This window comes from Pristis pectinata, chromosome 10 (assembly GCF_009764475.1).
Source record: "Pristis pectinata isolate sPriPec2 chromosome 10, sPriPec2.1.pri, whole genome shotgun sequence".
In the NCBI taxonomy this organism is placed as follows: Eukaryota; Metazoa; Chordata; class Chondrichthyes; order Rhinopristiformes; family Pristidae; genus Pristis; species Pristis pectinata.
Window position 1 is genome coordinate 41,846,266 of NC_067414.1, and position 19,464 is coordinate 41,865,729.

Genomic DNA, 19,464 nt, shown 5'->3' on the forward strand with positions numbered 1-19,464 from the left:
GATTTGATATAACAACAATTAGACTCATTGAGTCATACAACACGGAAACAGACAATTCAGCTAACTTAGCCCACAGTGATCATCAAGCACCTATTTACACTAATGACATTTTATTCTCCCCACATTTCCATAAAATCTCTCCAGATTTTACAACCACTCTCATCTACAGACAAGGGGCAATTCACAGTAACCAATAAACCTACCAACCTACAAATCTTAGGCATGTAGAAGGAAATTGGAGCGCCAGGCAGAGACGACTTTGAGGCATGGATAGGATAGGTAGTCAAGGTCTTTTTCCCCAAAGTGGAGATGTCAAATACTAGAGGGTATCGGTTTAAGGCGTGAGGAGGGAAGCTTAAAGAAGATTTACAAGGCAAATTTTTTTTGCACAGAATGTGGTAGGTGCCTCGAACATGCTGCCAAAGGAAGTGGTGGAGATAAGATCTAAGATTTCTTTATTAGTCACATGTACATCGAAACACGCAGTGAAATGCATCCTTTTGTGTGGAGCATTCTGGGGGCAGCCCACAAGTGTCGCCACGTTTCCGGCGCCAACATAGCATGCCCACAACTTCCTAACCTGTACATCTTTTTTGGAAAGTGGGAGGAAACCGGAGCACCCGGAGGAAACCCATGCAGACACGGGGAGAATGTACAAACTCCTTACAGACAGCGGCCGGAATTGAACCCCAGTCGCTGGCACTGTAAAGCGTTACGCTAACCGCTACACTACTGTGCAAAGTTTAAGAGGCATTTGGGCAGACACATGAACAGGCAGGAAATGGAGGAATATAGACCATTTGGAGGCAGATGTGTAGTCTAAATTGGCATATGGTTGGCATAGACATTGTGTGCTGAAGGGCTTGTTCCTGTGCTGTACTGTTCAATGTTCTATAATAATCAACATGGACACAGGGAGAATGTGCAAACTCCACACAGAAGTATTAGCCATCAGGAGTGAATCCAGACCCCCGAAGCTGTGAGGCAGCAGCTCTACCAGCTGTGCCACTGTGCAGTCCCATTCATCAAAGATGTGCTGAAGTAAATTCATAAGATGCATACAGGAAACAAGAAGTTTGGTTTACGGAGTAACATAAAGAAGATAAAAGATTTTGGAAATATCAGAAAATATATACAATTAAAGGACTGGATCAGCTTCTGATTTTGAAAGATTAAGCCAGATATGGAAGATTAAAGATATTTTGGTAAAATCTAAAGAGTTCGTGAAACAATGATTATCCCCAAATTATTATACAGATCTGAGCACTGGGGCATGAGAAAGTTAACAAGTAAAACATACTGCTGGCAAAGGTTAGTCAGTTTAAAGAAAGAGTAGCCAGGATATAATGAATGACATTATAAGAATGTGGCTTAGATAGAAACAACACTTAAACTGAACTTCCAAGAAATGTGACTGTGATAGTTTGGCCATATTTAGTAAAAGAGAACAACTAAAATATAATTCATGTACTGAACATTCTTTAGTGATGTTGCACCTTTGTCTTACTCATCTAGGACTCCTCTTGGACTGGTGTGATGATGACTGTTTCTACACTAACCATTCTTGCAACTTCTCTGGACCCGTGAAGAACTACTTCCTGAAAACTGGTTAATAACTGGTTAACACCCTATGTCATCTGGGAATGTGATTCAAGTGGAAGGTTTGTTATTTTTCAAAAACAGCATCCACATTGATGTGATGTGAACCAAAGCCTTGCTTGAAGAAATCAAATTTGGCATCAGGGCAAAATTGAGTGAGAGTCTGATTTGAAACAGGAAAATGATATTAATCTATAAATAATTTTGACTTTAAAGTTGTCTTACTGCTTTCCTTAGTCATTCCCTTGATGAATGCCATATGGAATAGTTGGAGATAACAAAATGACTTTGTAAGTGGGGATACTGTTATCAACATTGGCTGGGTAAAGACATAGTTTGTAAAGTTCTAAAATGCTCCTTGTTGCAATATGTTATATCACCTGTGAGTACTGAAAGCATAGAATTAGTTTTCATACTTCTAAAGAATTTTTAATGTAAAGGGAACAAAAATAAAGAAAGTGAACTGAAGATTCCATTATCAACTACATTGGTGGTTGTCAAAGACAAGGGAAATTAGTCAGTGATGAATTGCCCCAAAATTTTAGTCATAATACACATTGAATTAAATTATTCTTTAACTATAAAGGCTGCACAGTGACTTTGATGGATCACTGGTAGACGATCAAGAAGTCATAATTTGAGCAAAATTCAGCAAATCAGCTGAATATGCGCCATTACCAGCTCTGGTTTATGTTCACTGCATCATAAGGCTCCAGGGGCACACCCTGTACCAAAATTCTAAGCAGAGGAGAGGACACTCAACTCTGGAGTTTTCTATGGAAGTAAAGATGTGAAGTTTTTAAAAGTAATGTCTGTGAAAAAATGTGTTCTGTGAATATGAAAAAGAGAGTGCTTTGTGATCTACAAGGAAAAGTAAATCATGATTTTAATGTAACGCCTACTGAGTTGTCCTTGGCCATTAGTCTGTGTTGGGCTTCTGTACTCACCCCAGAATGTGCTCACAGAGAAGTCTGCAATAGTCACTGTGCGAGCTGGTGATCAGGAGCAATACTTTCCCAGCATTTTTCAGTCTCCTCAGCCAATCTTTCACTGATTCAGAGCAACGGAGTAAATATTTTCCTGGATCCTTTTTCACTGATGGAAAATATATTCCAGAATCTTCTGTTTTAATAACAAAAAAGAAAATAGACAAGTTAAAACCATGTTTTAAATGATTAGTTGCAATGATTTTCAAATTAGTATCTTAACTGGTACATCGAATAGTCTAAACATATTTGATATCTGGCATGTAACTTCACTTTGAAACTTAATGAAAATATGCTTTCTACCCAAAGTCAAGAAGATGAACACTGGAAATTTTCTTATTTACAGTGACACGGTAATGTACCATTGTGACTGCTCCTTCATCATCTACTGATATGCAGCTAAATATATCTGCAAGCAAACATGCTCATCAGGAAGTTAAGGCTACAGGACAAAGACAATCTTCCAGAAGAATTTGATTTCATGAAGAGAGACCACGAAGAAAAGAGTTAAATTTTCATGTTTTGAGGCTTGTTACTTTTTGTTTATTTCCAAGCAACTGTACAGAAAGAAATTGGCAATTTTCACAGCTAACATTCACATCTGCAATTTAAACAATCTTGTTTTCCGTTCATCAGATTAGTGCTCCTTTACATACCAACTCTAGTCACGCAGTACATAGTTTGCACTGGCTTGGCCAGTGTACTCATGTTCCTGTCTCAGTGGTTAAAATGCAAAGGTTGTAGAGTGCCAGATGCCTTCAGGTGCCTTCTACCTTCATTTCTTGCCATTTGTACAAAGTAATGAAGCAGCATCTGAAGGGGAACTTAGTTTCTGTGCTACTTCTGGGTCCCAGGTTGCTTACCTAGTTTCTCTGGCCCAGTATCACCTTTGTCCATATGCCACTATCTCCATAAGTGCTGCCAGACCTCAGCCCAGCCTCTCTCAAATGCTGTCATGACTGGGACCACAGAAGAACCCTTGTCAATTATCAATTAATATATTTTGCAGTAAATACAGAAAATGTTGGAGATTCTCAGCAGGTCAGGCTGTATTAACTTGAAGCATAAACTTCCTTTCTCTCTCCACAGATGCTGCTTGATCTGCTGAATATTTATAGCAATTCTATTATTATTTCAGATTTCCAGCATTTGCAGTGCCTTGCTTCTGAAGTAATTTTACAGTGTGGCTACTCCATGGTTCCAAAAAACTAAAGTAAGAAAAAAGATTGTTGGACCAAATAGAGGAAATTCAGCCCAGCTTGATGTTTTTCAGAACCTTTATGGATCATTTTGCCTCTACAGCAGAAAGTTTAGATGATTTTGTTTAAAGAAGACATAAGGGAGAGACTCATGTGGAGCATGAAATTGGTTGGGCCAACCGAGTGCATGTTGTGTGAAAAGTTTCTTTTGGAATCCTAAAGATCGAGGGCTCTGGACACAGGCTTTAGATTTTAAAAATAGTTTAATCACAAAGGCAAACGCAGGGACAGAATAAATGGGACCAGATGCACACTCGCACACACACACACAGGAGACCGCAAATGTGAGGGGGAATCGCAATGAGGATGAGACACACACACACACAATAAACAAGGTACAGCTTCTCAAGGGATAAACGCTTCAATGCCTGAATACCTTGCCCCAAACAAGCATTGGCCCTAACAATCCCTGGAATCTGACTAAGACGCTCCCAAACCACATGGTAGTGCACACTCTTACCGGTGGTCTCTGCAGCGTTGTCTCACTATTCCTGGGAAAGTCGAAAGAAGAAAGGAGAGGGCAGTGCAACACTCTTTTATAGTGCTAGGTGGAGCTTGGCCAGGTGATTTATACAGGCCAATGGTCAGGTAGGTTCAGGAACAAAGGTGCCTCTCCAAAGCCAATCCCTATGCCCACACCTGATGGGTGGGGTGGAGCCACACCTTGATTGACAGTGGTGTCACTTCCAATCCAAAGAGCAATGCTGTCCTCCAACCAGCGGGATCAGTGTTGTTAAGGTCATGTGACAGCCATGTGCTCTCATACTACAGTGCAGTAGCATGTTTCTCAGAAAGCAGAGGGGAGAGTGGCAGGCAGTGACTAGTGGGGTGCTGTAGGGATCAGTGCTTGGACCCCATCTATTCGCAATATATATCAGTGATGTGGATGAGGGAACTAAATGTAACATCTCTAAATTTGCGAACAACACAAAACGTTAAGAGGCAGAGTAGTTGATGCTGGGATGTGAATGTGAGCAGTGAGGAGAATACAGAGAGGGCCCAGTGTGATTTAGACAAGTTGGTTGAATAGGCAAATGCCCAGCAGATGCAGCTTAATGTAGATAATTTTAGTGCTAAAAACATAAATACATATTATTATCCGTATGGTAGTAGATTGCGAAAAATGAAGGAGCATCAAGACACTGGTGTCCTTGTACACTAGTCGCTGAAAGCAAACAATCAGATGCAGCCAGCAGTTAGGAAGGAAAATAGTATGTTGGCCTGCTTTCCAAGAGGTTTTCAGCACCCGAGCTTGGATGTCTTCCTGCAGATGTGCAGGGCTTTGGTGAGACCTCACTGGGAGCTTTATGGTCAGTTTTAATGTCACTCCCTGGCAGTCAATGTCATTACCATTACTGAATCCCCCATTATCAATATACTGGGAGCTACCATTGACCAGAAACTGAACTGGAGTAGTCATACACACAATGTGGCTACAAGAGCAGGTCAGAGGCTAGGAATCCTACAGCAAGTAACTCACCTCCTAACTCCCCAAATCCTGTTCACTATCTACAAATCTCAAGTCAGGAGTGTGTTGGAATAGTCTCCACTTGGCTGGATGAATGCAGTTTCAACAACACTCAAGAAGCTCAAAACCATACAGAACATAGCTACCCACTTGGTAGGCACCCCATCCACAACTATTCACTCACTCTAACATCGACGCACAGTAGCAGCAGTGTGTACCATCGATAGGATGCACTGTGGCAATTCACCGACTCCTTAGATAGCACTTTCCAAACCCATGATCTCTACCAGTTAGGACAAAAGCAGCAAAAGCCACATACCATTCTAACTTGGAAATATATCGCCATTCTTTCACTGTTGCTGGGTCAAATTCCTGGAGCTCCCTTCTTAACAGCATTGTTAGTATATCCGCACCTCAAGGACTGCAGTGGTTCAAGAAGGCAGCTCACCACCACCTTCTCAAGGACAATTAAGGATGGGTAATTACATCCTGGCTCAACCTGTTAAGCCAAATCTCTTAAACTAATAAAAGATATGTTTTGGTCTCCTCCTCTGAAGAAGGATTTTCTTGCCATGGAGAAAATACAACAAAGGTTAACTAAACCGATTCCAGGGATGTATGAGGAGAAATTGGGCCAGTTAGGTCTGTATTCACCAAAGGATAAAAGAATGAGAGGGGATCTCTCAGAAACCTATAAATTCTAACAGGACGAAACAGACTAGATACAAGGAAGTGATATCTGGAGATCAGACGATGATGGCTGGAGATCCAGAACCACGAGTCCCAGTCTCAGGATGCCATTTAGAACTGAAATCAGGAGAAATTTCCTCACCCAGAGAGTAGTGAACCTGTGGAATTCTCTACCACAGAAGGCAGTGGAGGCCATCAAGAAGGAGGTAGATGTGTTTCTTAATGCTAAGTGGATCAAGAAATATAGGAACACAATGGGAACATTGTTTTGAAGTGAATGATAAGCTATGACCATGTGGAATTGAGGAATGGAATGGTCTTACTCCTTCTGCTATTTTCTATGCTTCTATCTGTTGTAAGTTCTTCCACTACCTAACACATATAGCTATATACAATTTAATGAATGCATTGAAAAGCTACCACCTAATATTTTTATTACTTAGATCAAATTTATGGAAATACATCATAAAGTTAAGACATTGCTCAAAATAGTTGCTGTAGCCCGCACTGTGAAAGCAAAAACTAAGTATTTCATACATAAACAAACCTTGTATGCAATTATACAGAAATAACAATATGGAAATAGACTGGTTGGTACAACCAGGCAATGTATATCTATATGGGGGCTGTACTCATATGCATTCCCAGCAAGGACAGGACACCACATACCAATAAAAACAGAAGATTCTTGCTCTACCTTTTGGCTGCGAATACAGTTTCAAATTCTGCAGATAATTAGCTACATTTGGTTGTGATTTAGGCTCCCAGTCTGTCACAGGCTGTGGCTTTCTCATTTCTTCTAAAATGTCAAAGTGAGCTCAGCTGGCTTGTATTCAAACCAACCATTTTCCAAAGTATTCACTTAATATGGTTCTGATAATGAAGTTCAACGAACATTTTTAAACCAGTCAGCACAAATAAAACATAATATATCCATTTTCCTTCAGCATTTTTCCTTTCTGTAATAACAAAGCTTTTTTTCCATGTTATTTTCTTCTGTTTCTTAGAGAAGATGAAGCATCTCCCCAATTAAGTGGGTAAATGGTTAAACTCTCTCTAATCCTAAACCAATATTGTTCAGAAGCGAAGGGGTATTGAAGAACAGCAAGAACAAAAACATGTTCTTTAAAAATGATGTCCTATTCTTCCTTCCATTCTTAAGGTGTTTTTGGAGGCTGGGAATACCATTGAATTGACAACATCTGCCCTCTCTCATGAGGCTATTTTGACAAACATGCACTCGAACATACAAATATTTTCCAGCAGGAAGCACTGGTTAGCAATCACATATGTGAATTCTTGGCAATTATTGTTTCCCTCAGTGTCCATGGAATTTCAGGCCAATCACTGCATGGCAATCACTGCCTAGTGTAAATTCAGCTAAATGAACACTGACAATGCACCAGGCATGGACTTGTGCTGGTTTACACTGGCCCACCAGAGCACATGATCAAATCTCCCTAAAATTTTGAATTCCCATTAGATCTTCTCTACTAACTTCCTTTCCACTAATTAAAACTGCTCTAGCTTTCTAGTCCATTCTCACAACTAAAGCTTCTCTTGTCTTTGTGAATACCCAGATCGCCTTCTCCAAATCCTCTTGACTTCCTTCACTTTAAAGAAAGAACCACAAGAAACAACCCAGCTGCAGGGATGCAGCATCAGAACTATTATATCTCCAGCTTGAGATGGAAATGTACTGTACTGATGAAGGGTCTTGGCCCGAAACGTCGACTGTTTATTTCCCTCCATGGATGCTACCTGACCTGCTGAGTTCCTCCAGCACTTTTTGTGTATTGCTCCAGTTTCCAGCATCTGCAGAATTTCTTGTGTCTCCTACTGTACTGATATATTTTATTCATGATTAAATAAAGCTTTCACTTAGTATTATTTAGGGGACATTATGAATTATTGTGGTCATTCCTTATGCCCTCCCCCCTCCAAATTTGCAACGTCTATTGGAAGGGTATGGGTAATATGGTCATAGCAATACCACCTCCTGGAGCTTCCTCTCCAAGTTACATTACTCCCTGAGCTAGAAATATTTGATTGTTGATGGGTCAAAATCCAGTTCCGATGAAGGGTCTTCAACCTGAAATGTTAACTCTATTTCTCTTTCCACAGATCTACCCAACCTGCTGAGTGTTTCCAGCATTTTCTGTTTTTGTTTCAGCACTTGGAATAAAATTCATCATATTAATGGCAGAGATTCGACAAAGTGCCTTGCTATCACCCTCTCAAGGGGAATTCGATATACATGTTAAACACTGGCACTGTTGAAGATACTTGCATCCCATGAAAGAGCAAAAAATAAAACTATGGCAGGCCCCTCAAGACAATTAACAATGAAAACTTTCCTGGTTACCACAATCATCTAATCTGTGATGTTCTCCAGCTATCCAAAATCCAAAGATTGGCCAGGTGCTGCAAACAGCTGCAGTCGTAAACTGTTTAAATTAAATTCCAGATGCCTCTACAGTTGGATTGAGTGTACATGACAGATACTACAATGAGCTGTGTCGCTAGTGTACTGCACAATCCTTCTAAAGTAACTCTGTCAAACACTAAAGGTTAACAATATATTATTGTAGCTCCCCACAGTGGTATGAATGTAAACTTCAAGTGCATGTGTACAGAACGCATGGAATTGTGTTCATTGATAATTTTGTTGCATACTCCATTCAGCCAATCCCCCACACAACATTAAAGGGCTAATCATTGGCCTATTTATTCTCTGCCACACCAGGCAAATCTTTATTTTCTTTTGTTTTTCTCTATGTGATTCAACAGCACAAACAATATTAGAATTCTTGTTTACTGAATTATCATGAGGAAATCAATGGTCATCTTCATGGATCAGATGAATTTGCAGCACAGTGTGCAGTGCCTGGGGGCAGGGGTAAGCAGATTAGATATTCTCGATCTTGTCCATTTTCCTGGGACTCTATATTGTACCTGCCTAGTTAATTACGTTTTCTCAAGAGGAATGGGGAATACATGATGCCCACATTCTGCAAAAAAAATCATTCTGGTGTAAATTGGAACCTGGTGAATGACCCAGTTTTTAGGATTTAATATGTAACTATTTATTCTAAACAAAAAGGTTTCTGACATCAGAATAAGGATTTAAATCAGAAAAAAAATTCTTGTTTTTGTTTCAAAAATCTTCACACAATGTGACTTCTAGAAGCTTTACAAACTAATTCACAGTGTGACAGCAGAAACTGGCCAATTCCAAACCCATATATAGCTGCCTGTCACTCAGACATCGAATGTATTCTCGATGCAGTATAGAATGTCACATGAAAGAATCTATTATACCTTGGAGTTGGGCCTAGCACACTATTCTACACTTACTTTGGTGGGTCATCTTCCTTTATAATTTCTCTGTTTCCAGTCCTACAGCCCTGCAGTCTTGTCTTTCACAGATTGCCAGCTTGAGCAGTGTGTGACTTTCAAAGGCTCAACTGCTTTCCTTTGTTTTATTCTCACTCTGTTTTTAAAAGCCTTTAGCCTCCAAGACTGATGCTAATGTATAGGGTTTTAAATGTTAAGAGGTGTCTTTTTCAAAGTCCAAACATATAAAAACAAAAAACCCTGTACTTGAGATCTGAAACAACAGAAGGCAGCTTCAGTGATATGAACAGAAAAGTTAACATTTTGAATGTGTACTTTTCATAACAAAGTTGTCTGAAATGTGAACTTCTTTGTTTCCATAGGGGAGGTTTTCGATCTCTGCCCCACAATGGTGAGTTGCCTGAGGGTCCCAGATGAATACTAGCAACCTACTCTAAATATGTCTGATGGGGCCTACCTCTAAAACTGATTCTCTCAATTAATCCTTTATGCATCTTTTCTAGGCTGCAAACACATACCCAAATCCCACCCCAACACATACCATGTACTGTACATTTCTTCCACTGAAATCTGGCACTATTGGAGAACACAAGTCTTGAATATAACTGCCTTCTTTTAAACTTCAAATGGGATTGCCAGGCAGCACATCTGAGTACACACAGCAACCCTCAACTTCATAGTCTGAACTACTTTGAGATGTATAACTCTTCTATAAATAAATATCCGATGCCTACGACATTTTTGCGAATATAAATCCTGCCAAAAATTCCAGTTTAATGTGGGATCTGTATCTAGACCAAAATAAATAAATATTCAAAGGTTTGCATATCATTTGTACAAAGAAAATAATAGTCATGACCACAGCATTGTATTCTTCCAATGACTTATTTTCCTCTACCAAGGTGTAGGTATTATTGTAACACCATTGTTGCATTGGCAAAGTTAAAACCTTGTCCATAGTAGACTGGAGATGCATTTAGCTAATGGAACCATGAAGCAAGTTCAGGGATACACTGATTCCACTTCAACCAAATGAGACATTCTCAGGGTTCCAATCATTTAAGCAAACCACAAAACGACGTTAAGGACAGCAGTTTTTAGAGAAATTCTGCACCACAATCATGTTTTAAAAGCTTGTTTTTGTTTTGACAGTGGCCTGAATCAGTGCCTTTAAAGACCACTTGCTTAATCCTCAAGCAGAATTAGCAATCTAGGGTTGTAAAGGACACTTTAAACAGGTGTCAGGGAAAATTCACCCAAAAACATACTGATAATTTTGGAGGAGTTAAAAGCATACATTGAGAAATTTAATGGTATTGTCAGACAGCAGAGGAGCACATTTTTACAACACACCCTTACCATTCACTTGTCACCTCCCCACCCCACTTGCTAACCCTTGCTCCCAACCCCCAGTCACAACACTTTCCCCAAACCACCACCACAAGACAAACAACACAACATATGGAAAGAGGCACAAACATAGTCTCAAACATCATGTGACATCTAGAGTACAAATACTGAAAGCAAATTTCACAACTAACATGTTAAAATCACTTGTAAAAATGACCTCAAGTGTTAAATAACACTCATCTGGCAGGAACAACTGGCTTCTCTTTTTTCCACCAACAAATGGTTACCACATGTGTGATTAAAGCATTTGGAGTATAAAGGAAATGAAAGCCTGGGAAAACAACAGAAGAAAATGGTTGACAGAAGAAATGTTTCCAGGTAATGGTGTTTGTACTGGCATTCCAGCTTTACAGAACTTTGATTTTAGGAATGACATCTGGTCCATTAGCATGTTTAACCTCTTCAACGCTTGTGTTGTTTTAAAACTCATTTGTTTTCTGTCATGAAGTGTCAGCTGCCTTACTTGTAGACCCCTTGCCTCTCAGTCAAGAAACACTCAGGGAATGCTGCACATTGTTGGAAGTGTTATCATTGCCAGTGAGACAGTAAGCTGCAGCCCTTTCAGTTTGTTTGAATAGACATTAAAGAAAAGCAGACACATACAATAAAAACAACCGTTTGTATTTATAAGTTCTTTTGAAAGAGAAAAAAAGGCCCCTGATGTATTTTAAGATGTATTAAAAATATGAACACTGAGAAGTAGAGAGGTCAGTAACAAGGGAACATGGATTTAGGTGGTAAATAAAATGGAGGAGACTTTAGAAAAAAAATGCAAGTAGTGGGGATATGGAACACACTACCAGAAAAGGGGGGTGGAAGTAAAGCCCTTATCGCATTCAGCTGAACACTTGAAGACATATGACATGTGGACCCAACAGTTGGGAAGTAGGATTAACTTAAGGTCCAATTTTGGCTAGCATGGGCATGACGGGCTCCGTGGCCTCTTTCTGTGCCACAAATCTGTGTGATTCCATGGAGTAGGTTAAAAAGCTTGATTAATGGGATAGCTTTTACGAAGAGTCAAAAGGAGGTTGAGCAACTTACGGAGTAAACTCCAGAACACTGGAACATTGGTTGATCAAGACATCATCACTGATTATTGGGCAAATCAGTGAGATATAGAAGAATTAAGAGGAGAAGATATTTTTGGTGAATTTTAAAATTAATGAGAGCCACAGATATAGGGGAAGGAAAGACCATGCCAACATTTAAGTATGGGCATTTTAAAATTGAGGCATTTGGAGACCTTGAGCAGATGTACATCAGGGAAGATGTAGGAAGGATATGATAGCACTGTAGAGGGTGCAGAGAAATTCACCAGGATGTTGCCTGAGATGGAGTTTTTCAGTTATAAGAAGAGACTGGAGAGGCTAGGTCTGTTTTCCTTGGAGTGGAGGAGATTCAGAGGGGACATGATTGAGGTATATAAGATTATGAGGGGTATAGATAGGGTAGACTGCAGGAAAACTTGCCCTATGTTAGAGATGAATAAAAGTGGAGAACATAGATTTAGGGTAAGAGACTTAGAGGGGATCTGAGGGGGACCTTTCTCACCCAAAGATTGGTAAGTACCTGAAAAGCACTGCCAGAGACAGTGGTGTAAGCAGACGTCATTTAGGAGGTGTCTGGATGAGCACTTGAACCACCTAGACATTGAAGGAGACGGGCCAAGTGCTGGAAGATGGGATTGATATGGATGGGTGCCCACTGATCAGTGTGAACGTGGTGGGCCGAATGGCTTATTTCTATCCTGTATGACTCCATGACTCTATGAAGACAGGTGAGTGCTTTGAATAACCTGAAATTTATGTAGGGTGAAGAATGAGAGAAAAGCTGAAGTAGGGGCAGGAGAGGACAATGCTACAGAGAAAGAAGCAGCCAGGCTGTATAATGGAGAGGATCTGGGAAGAAAAAACTCTGAATTAATATTACATGAGATCAGAATCAACAATATGTTAAAGTTACAAAGGGTTTGATTCAGGCTTGGACAAAATTGAAGGAGATGAAATGGAAGGCTCCGATATGGACGTAGAGAGGGATAGGGATTGGTCTTCTCAATATTTATTTGGTGAAAAAATCTACAATTCATCAAAGTCTGAATGGTAGGCTGGCTTTTTGACTGCATGGATTCAGCAGAGGAACCCAAGAAGCTTCTGGGAAGATGGAGCTGCTTAACACCTTTACACATAGAAATTTATCTTAAGGCCCTGGATAATGCCACTAAGATGGGATCTGCAGATGGGGAAAACATGGAAGAGAGCAAGGGATCCAAGGGGATCTCTGGAAGTAATGGTGCATAGGCTGGGAAAAAAGGTCTTTGGCGAAAGTACTCTTGCTGCAGTTGGATTAGGTAAGGTTAGAATTCAACAAGGCCACCAGACAACAGCATTGAGACACTAGAGAAGGGCAACAGCATGGGCTACAAAAGGATCAAGAGATTTAAAGAGGGTGATATAACAATGTCACAGTCACAGGGAATGTCTGATTCTGATTAAGGCAGTTTTGATGCTGGCTGAATACTGACTGGATTCAAACAAGTTGTTGAAGGTACAAAGGGCAACAATTTTCAATCCTTTGCACATTAACTGCATTTAGTTTTGGTGTGTAACAAACTATTATATTTTAGTAAATGCAGGATGCAGCAATATAGCAACAAAAGAACACAAAAAAATCATTTTTTGTAGTCCTTTTGGTCACAGATTCCAAGAAAACTTCCCTGCTGATTTATGTGGAATCTTTTAGAGTCAACTGAACTGCAAACAAGAGAACACAGCACTTTTGTTGGTGTCAACGCAGATTACATGTTCCAGTGTGGAAACGTTTGTGAGAAATAAATAATAGACAGATTCCACAAGAACTAGGATGATATAATTGTCAACGGCAGAAAAAGAAAAATCACAAACTTTTTTATGAATGACTTCCTTTATGTTTCTCTTCCTGCATTATCAGACTGTGTTAACAAATATAGATTAAAATAAAATTGTTAGCATAATTTGACCCCAAATACCCATATATAGGGAACTCAAGCACAGGATAATATTGCATTAATGCACCATTCTTAGGGTAAAGAGACTGAGGATTTCTTTCCTGTCTCTCAAAAAATGGCAAAGTTATGTTAACTCAGGTCCTTGGTCTTCTTAAAAAAAATTATGGGACATAGACCTTATTGCAAGACAGCTATGTTGCCTGGGTCTGCATTTTGAGCTTCTGGAGAGAAGTGATGGAGGAAACCATAGAACCATACAGCACAAAACAGGCCCTTCGGCCCACCATGTTTGTGCCGTCCATCAAACCACCCTCACACTATCTAACCTTTCCTCCCGCATATCCCTCTATCTCACATTCCTCCATATGCCTATCCAACAAACTCTTGAACCTGTCCAATGTATCTGCCTCCACCACCACCCCAGGCAGTGCATTCCATGCACCAACCACTCTCTGGGTGAAAAACCTCCCCCTGACATCTCCCCTGAACCTCCCACCCATAATCTTAAAGCTATGCCCTCTTGTCTTGAGCATTGGTGCCCTGGAAAGGAGGCGCTGACTATCTATTCCTCTCAATATTTATATACCTCTATCATGTCTCCTCTCATCCTCCTCCTTTCCAGTGAATAAAGCCCTAGCACCTTAAGCCTCTTCTCATATTCCATACGCTCTAATCCAGGCAACATCCTGGTAAATCTCCTCTGCACCCTCTCCAACGCTTCCACATCCTTCCTATAATGTGGTGACCAGAACTGAACACAGTACTCCAAGTGTGGTCTAACCAGAGTTTTGTAAAGCTGCATCATCACTTCGCGGCTCTTAAACTCAATCCCACGATTTATGAAAGCCAACATCCCATAGGCCTTCTTAACTGCTCTATCCACCTGTGAGGCAACTTTCAGTGAACTGTGGATATGAACCCCTAGATCCCTCCGCTCCTCTACACTGCCAAGTACCTTGCCATTTACCTTGTACTCTGCCCTGGAATTTGTCCTTCCAAAGTGTACCACCTCACACTCCTCCAGATTGAACTCCATCTGCCACTTGTCAGCCCAGCTCTGCATCCTATCAATATCCCTCTGTAAGTTCCGACAGCCCTCCACACTATCCACAACACCACCGATCTTAGTGTCATCTGCAAACTTGCTAACCCAGCCTTTCCACCCCTCATCTAAGTCATCTATAAATATCACAAAAAGTAGAGGTCCCGAACGATCCCTGCGGGACACCACTAGTCACTGCCCTCCAGTCCGAGGGCACTCCTTCCACCACAACCCTCTGCTTTCTACAGGCAAGCCAATTTCCTAATCCACATCAGCCAAGCTTCCCTGGATCCCTTGGCCTCTGACCTTCTGAAGAAGCCTACATGAGGAACCTTATCAAACACCTTACTAAAAATCCGTATAGACCACATCCACCGCACTAACCTCATCAATCTTCCTCGTCACCTCCTCAAAGAACTCTATCAGGCTTGTGAGGCAAGATCTTCCCTTCACAAAGCCATGCTGGCTGTCCCTAATCAGTTCATGATTCTCCAGGTGTTCATAGATCCTATCCCTTAGAATCCTTTCTAACAGCTTACCCACCACAGACGTGAGACTCACCGGTCTGTAATTCCCTGGACTATCCCTACTACCTTTTTTTGAACAAGGGACAACATTCGCCACCCTCCAATCCTCCGCACCATCCCCGTGGACAACGAAGACTCAAAGATCCTTACCAGCAGTTCAACAATCTCCTCCCTTGCCTCTCGAAGCAGCCTTGGGAACATCCTGTCAGGCCCCGGAGATTTATCTGTCTTGATATTATTTAACAACTTCAACACATCCTCTCTCTTGATATCTACAACCTCGAGAACATTACCCTTACCAGCACTCCCTTCTGCGTCATCAAGACCCCTCTCCTTGGTGAATACCGAAGAGAAGTATTCATTGAGAACTTCTCCCACTTCCGCCACCTCCAGGCACATTCTCCCACTTTTGTCTTTAATCGGACCTACCTTTACCCTAGCCATCCTCTTACCTTTCACGTACGTGAAAAAGGCCTTGGGATTTTCCTTAACCCTACTAGCCAACGCCTTTTCATGTCCCTTCTAGTTCTCCTCAGCCCTTTCTTAAGTTCCTTCCTCGCTACTCTATATTCATCACGAGCCCTGTCTGAACCTTGCTGCTTATACCTTATGTATGCTACCTTCTTCTCCCTAACTAGTCATTCCACCTCTCCCGTGAACAGACCTACCAATCATCCCAATAAAACATCCTATTCCAGCATTTAGTTAATGTGGATTCAGATTCTTGGCCTTAGCCAAGCTTTCCGACACTGTAGTTCACTGTACAAGAATAAATGTTAGTAGATACTGATGGCACTTCTTTAACCCCCACAAGGAATTAGGCTAGTATAGGGCATAAATTGTAGTTGGGATAGGCTGGGCTAAATGGCCTGTTTTTTATACAACATAATAAAACATAGTTTTTTCAGAAATATCAGCTTTGTGCCAAGATAACGAAGCCATCATGCCCCAAATGTGCATCCTTATTCAGGTTAGTAATTAATATTCTGTTACTTCAGCTAAAATAAAAAAAAACAGAAACTGCTATAAACACTCAGTGGATCAGGAAGCACCTATGGAAAGAGGAACAGAGTTAATGTTTTAGGTCAAAGACCCTTTTGTAAGGTCCTGAAATGTTAGCTGGTTTTCTCTTTGCACAGATGCTACCTGATCTATGGGGCATTTCCAGCATTTCTGTTCTTATTTCAGAGTTCCAACATTTGCAGTTTTTTGATTCAATCTTTCCTTAGCTGGACATTACTGTAACTACTCTGTGACAATTATTGATTTCAGGTGCTTCAATGGATTAAAAGCTTTTCTCCATAGATTACAGCTCTTCCATGGAAAATGTCTCCAGAAGTCACACTGAAGACACTATTAAACTGACATACTTACAATGCTATATAAGGGGCTATTTGGTCCATTGGGTCTTTGACTGCCCCCAGGAGACCAATGCTGTTCATCCTATTGCCCCTCTACTGATTTCCCCACACTCCTGCAACCCATCCCCCACATAGCCTTCAACTTCCCTGTGATTCCTTTTGACATTAATGTGAACCAAGAGATATCCTACAGTAGTCAGTTAACAAACCAGCATGTCTCTGGGATAGAGGAGGAAACCAGAGCACCAAGAGATCCACGTGGTCACAGGGAGAAGACTGGACTCCGCACAGCACCCAAGGTCAGCAGTGAACCCAGATCCCTGAAGCTGTGAGGCAGCAGCACTAAATGTGGCACCAACTCAATACCCCTCACCAGAGAGGGCATACTAATAATGACTTGCCACTAAACAGCATATGTTTAAAGGTGTTAAGGGGTCATTAGAATAAGAAGAAAACCCTTTACTACCACATCTTCACCTGCTTTCACAGATTTGACTGAAGTAGAGATGAAATAGTCTGGCTGAACCCATGGTGCTAATCTTCATAATTATGTTTTATGTTGCAAGATAATCTTAAAACATGGCAATTATATCACATTTCAAGACTGATGCTGCTGATTTGTATTGAGCCTAAAATTACAACGGTATGGCTTGTTAACTCAGAGAGTTAATTCTTTTTGCTCCCAAATTTTATTCTTCAGCCTTTGGAGGTATGTTAGGGAAAATGTTTGCAATGCAAATAAATAAAAGGATAACTCTGTTACATAAATGAAGCTGCCAATCAAAACCACTCCAGTTAAAACTTATTATTGTAAAGAACTGCCAGTGCACCTTCACAAATTCCAATGTGAACAGCAACACTAGAAATTTGTGCAACTGATCGTTGCGAACAAAAGGACCCAAAGTGCTTTGCAGAGGACATTATCCAATTTTGGAATAACTTACAAGATATCCATAATGTGAAAGCAGCAAACTACCTAATCGACATTGATCAGATACAAGGCTCAGCTTCTGATTAACTTTCAGCAAAGTTCATCTGTTTCGGCCACTAGGCAGCAAGAGATTGTGAAACAAGAGATCACAAACCCTTAATAACCACAAGGACTTTCCCTTGGTTTACATCTTTGTTAAGGCAAAGAGTGCAGTTTGAAGTGGGTATCCCTGGTGACGCTCAGTCCCACTCTTTTGCAAAAACTGGCAAATGAAAGATAAATAATTTATTGTGCATAAATCGCATCTCTCCATCCCTTTATCTAAGCTAAATGTTTTCAGTTGCAGCTAACATATTGTAGAATTATAAAGTGATGTCCACCCACATAATAAACAATCCATTAGAAATTGGATAATGTGGCGACTCACCGTCTAGTCGGTGCGAACCGGCTCAGCAGTCGGGTCCGCGCGGCGTCAGAGCGACGAGGCCCAAGATGGCGGCGGGCCTCGTCTTTTCCGAGCGACGGGGGAGAACCCGCGCGCGGGAAAGTCCTGATGACGTAGGACTTACGTCATTACCGGTTGTTTTTGGGCGGGAACATTCTCCCTTAAAGGGCTCCGCGCAAGGCGGGAAAATAAACCAGTTCTGTTTGGCAATCCTCCGAGTAGAGTCTTGTTTTATTCCGCGGTAGCAACCGCTACATTGGTGACCCCGACGGTCCAAACGGCTTTTGGACCCGCGAAATGGACGACAGCGCAGCAGCCAACACAGTGGCCCTCAAGCTGCCCACCTTTTGGACACTTCGGCCCAGCGTCTGGTTTGACCAGGCCGAAGCGCAATTCCACCTTCGGCAGATCACCTCCGACTCCACGAAGTACTACCATGTGGTTAGCTCTCTGGACCAGGAGACAGCCGCCCAGGTTGGAGACTTCATCCAGTCGCCTCCGGAGGAAGATAAGTACCCGGCTTTCAAAGACCTTTTGATTCGGACCTTCGGCCTCTCCCGTCGTGAGCGTGCTGCACGCCTGCTTCATCTGGACGGCCTGGGGGACAGATCCCCATCCGCCCTAATGAATGAGATGCTGGCATTGGCCGAGGGACACAAGCCATGCCTGATGTTCGAACAGGCCTTCCTCGAACAGCTCCCCGATGACATCCACTTGTTGTTAGCTGACACCGACTTCAGCAACCCCCGTGAGGTGGCTGCCCGGGCAGATGTCCTGTGGAGGGCCAAGCGCGAGAGCGGCTCGTCCGTCAGTCAAATCACCAGGCCGCGAGCCCAACGCCCGCCTCGCCCGGCCCCAGCAACCGAGCAACCACGCCCCAGGAACGCAGACGACGACACGGGTGACCAGCTGTGCTTCTACCATCAGAGGTGGGGTGCGGAGGCCCGTCGATGCCGCCCACCCTGCAAGTTTCAGGGAAACGCCAGGGCCAGCTGCCGCTGATGGCTACGGTGGCTGGCCGCCGACAGAGCCTCCTATTCGTTCAGGACAAGAAATCTGGATGGCATTTCCTCATTGATACTGGAGCGGAGGTCAGTATTTTGCCCCCGACAGGCTGCGACACTTGTGACAGGCCACCAGGTCCTCTACTCAATGCCGCCAATGGTACAACGATACGGTCTTTCGGCACCTGTACGCTTCAATTACACTTTGGCGGCAGCTGTTTTACCTGGACCTTTACTCTTGCCACTGTCGCCCGACCACTCCTAGGAGCCGATTTCCTTCGGGCCCACAACCTGTTAGTCGACTTGCGAAGGAAGCGGTTAGTCCACTCTAGCACTCTCCGGACCTATCCCCTGGGAAAAATCAGCCCACCAGCCCCGCTCCTGGACTCCATTTCCCTT

The 19,464-nt window shown here is 42.0% G+C and overlaps 1 protein-coding gene across 1 annotated transcript in view; it reads right to left on the reverse strand.

The window, feature by feature from the left end:
* The window catches only part of nt5dc1 (5'-nucleotidase domain containing 1), a 423,262-nt gene that overhangs the window by 100,348 nt on the left and 303,450 nt on the right, over positions 1-19,464 (reverse strand). Inside the window, exon 7 of the mRNA XM_052024297.1 lies at positions 2,547-2,721. Within this exon, the coding sequence (XP_051880257.1) occupies positions 2,547-2,721 (175 nt within the window). The remainder of the gene's footprint in view (positions 1-2,546; positions 2,722-19,464) is intronic.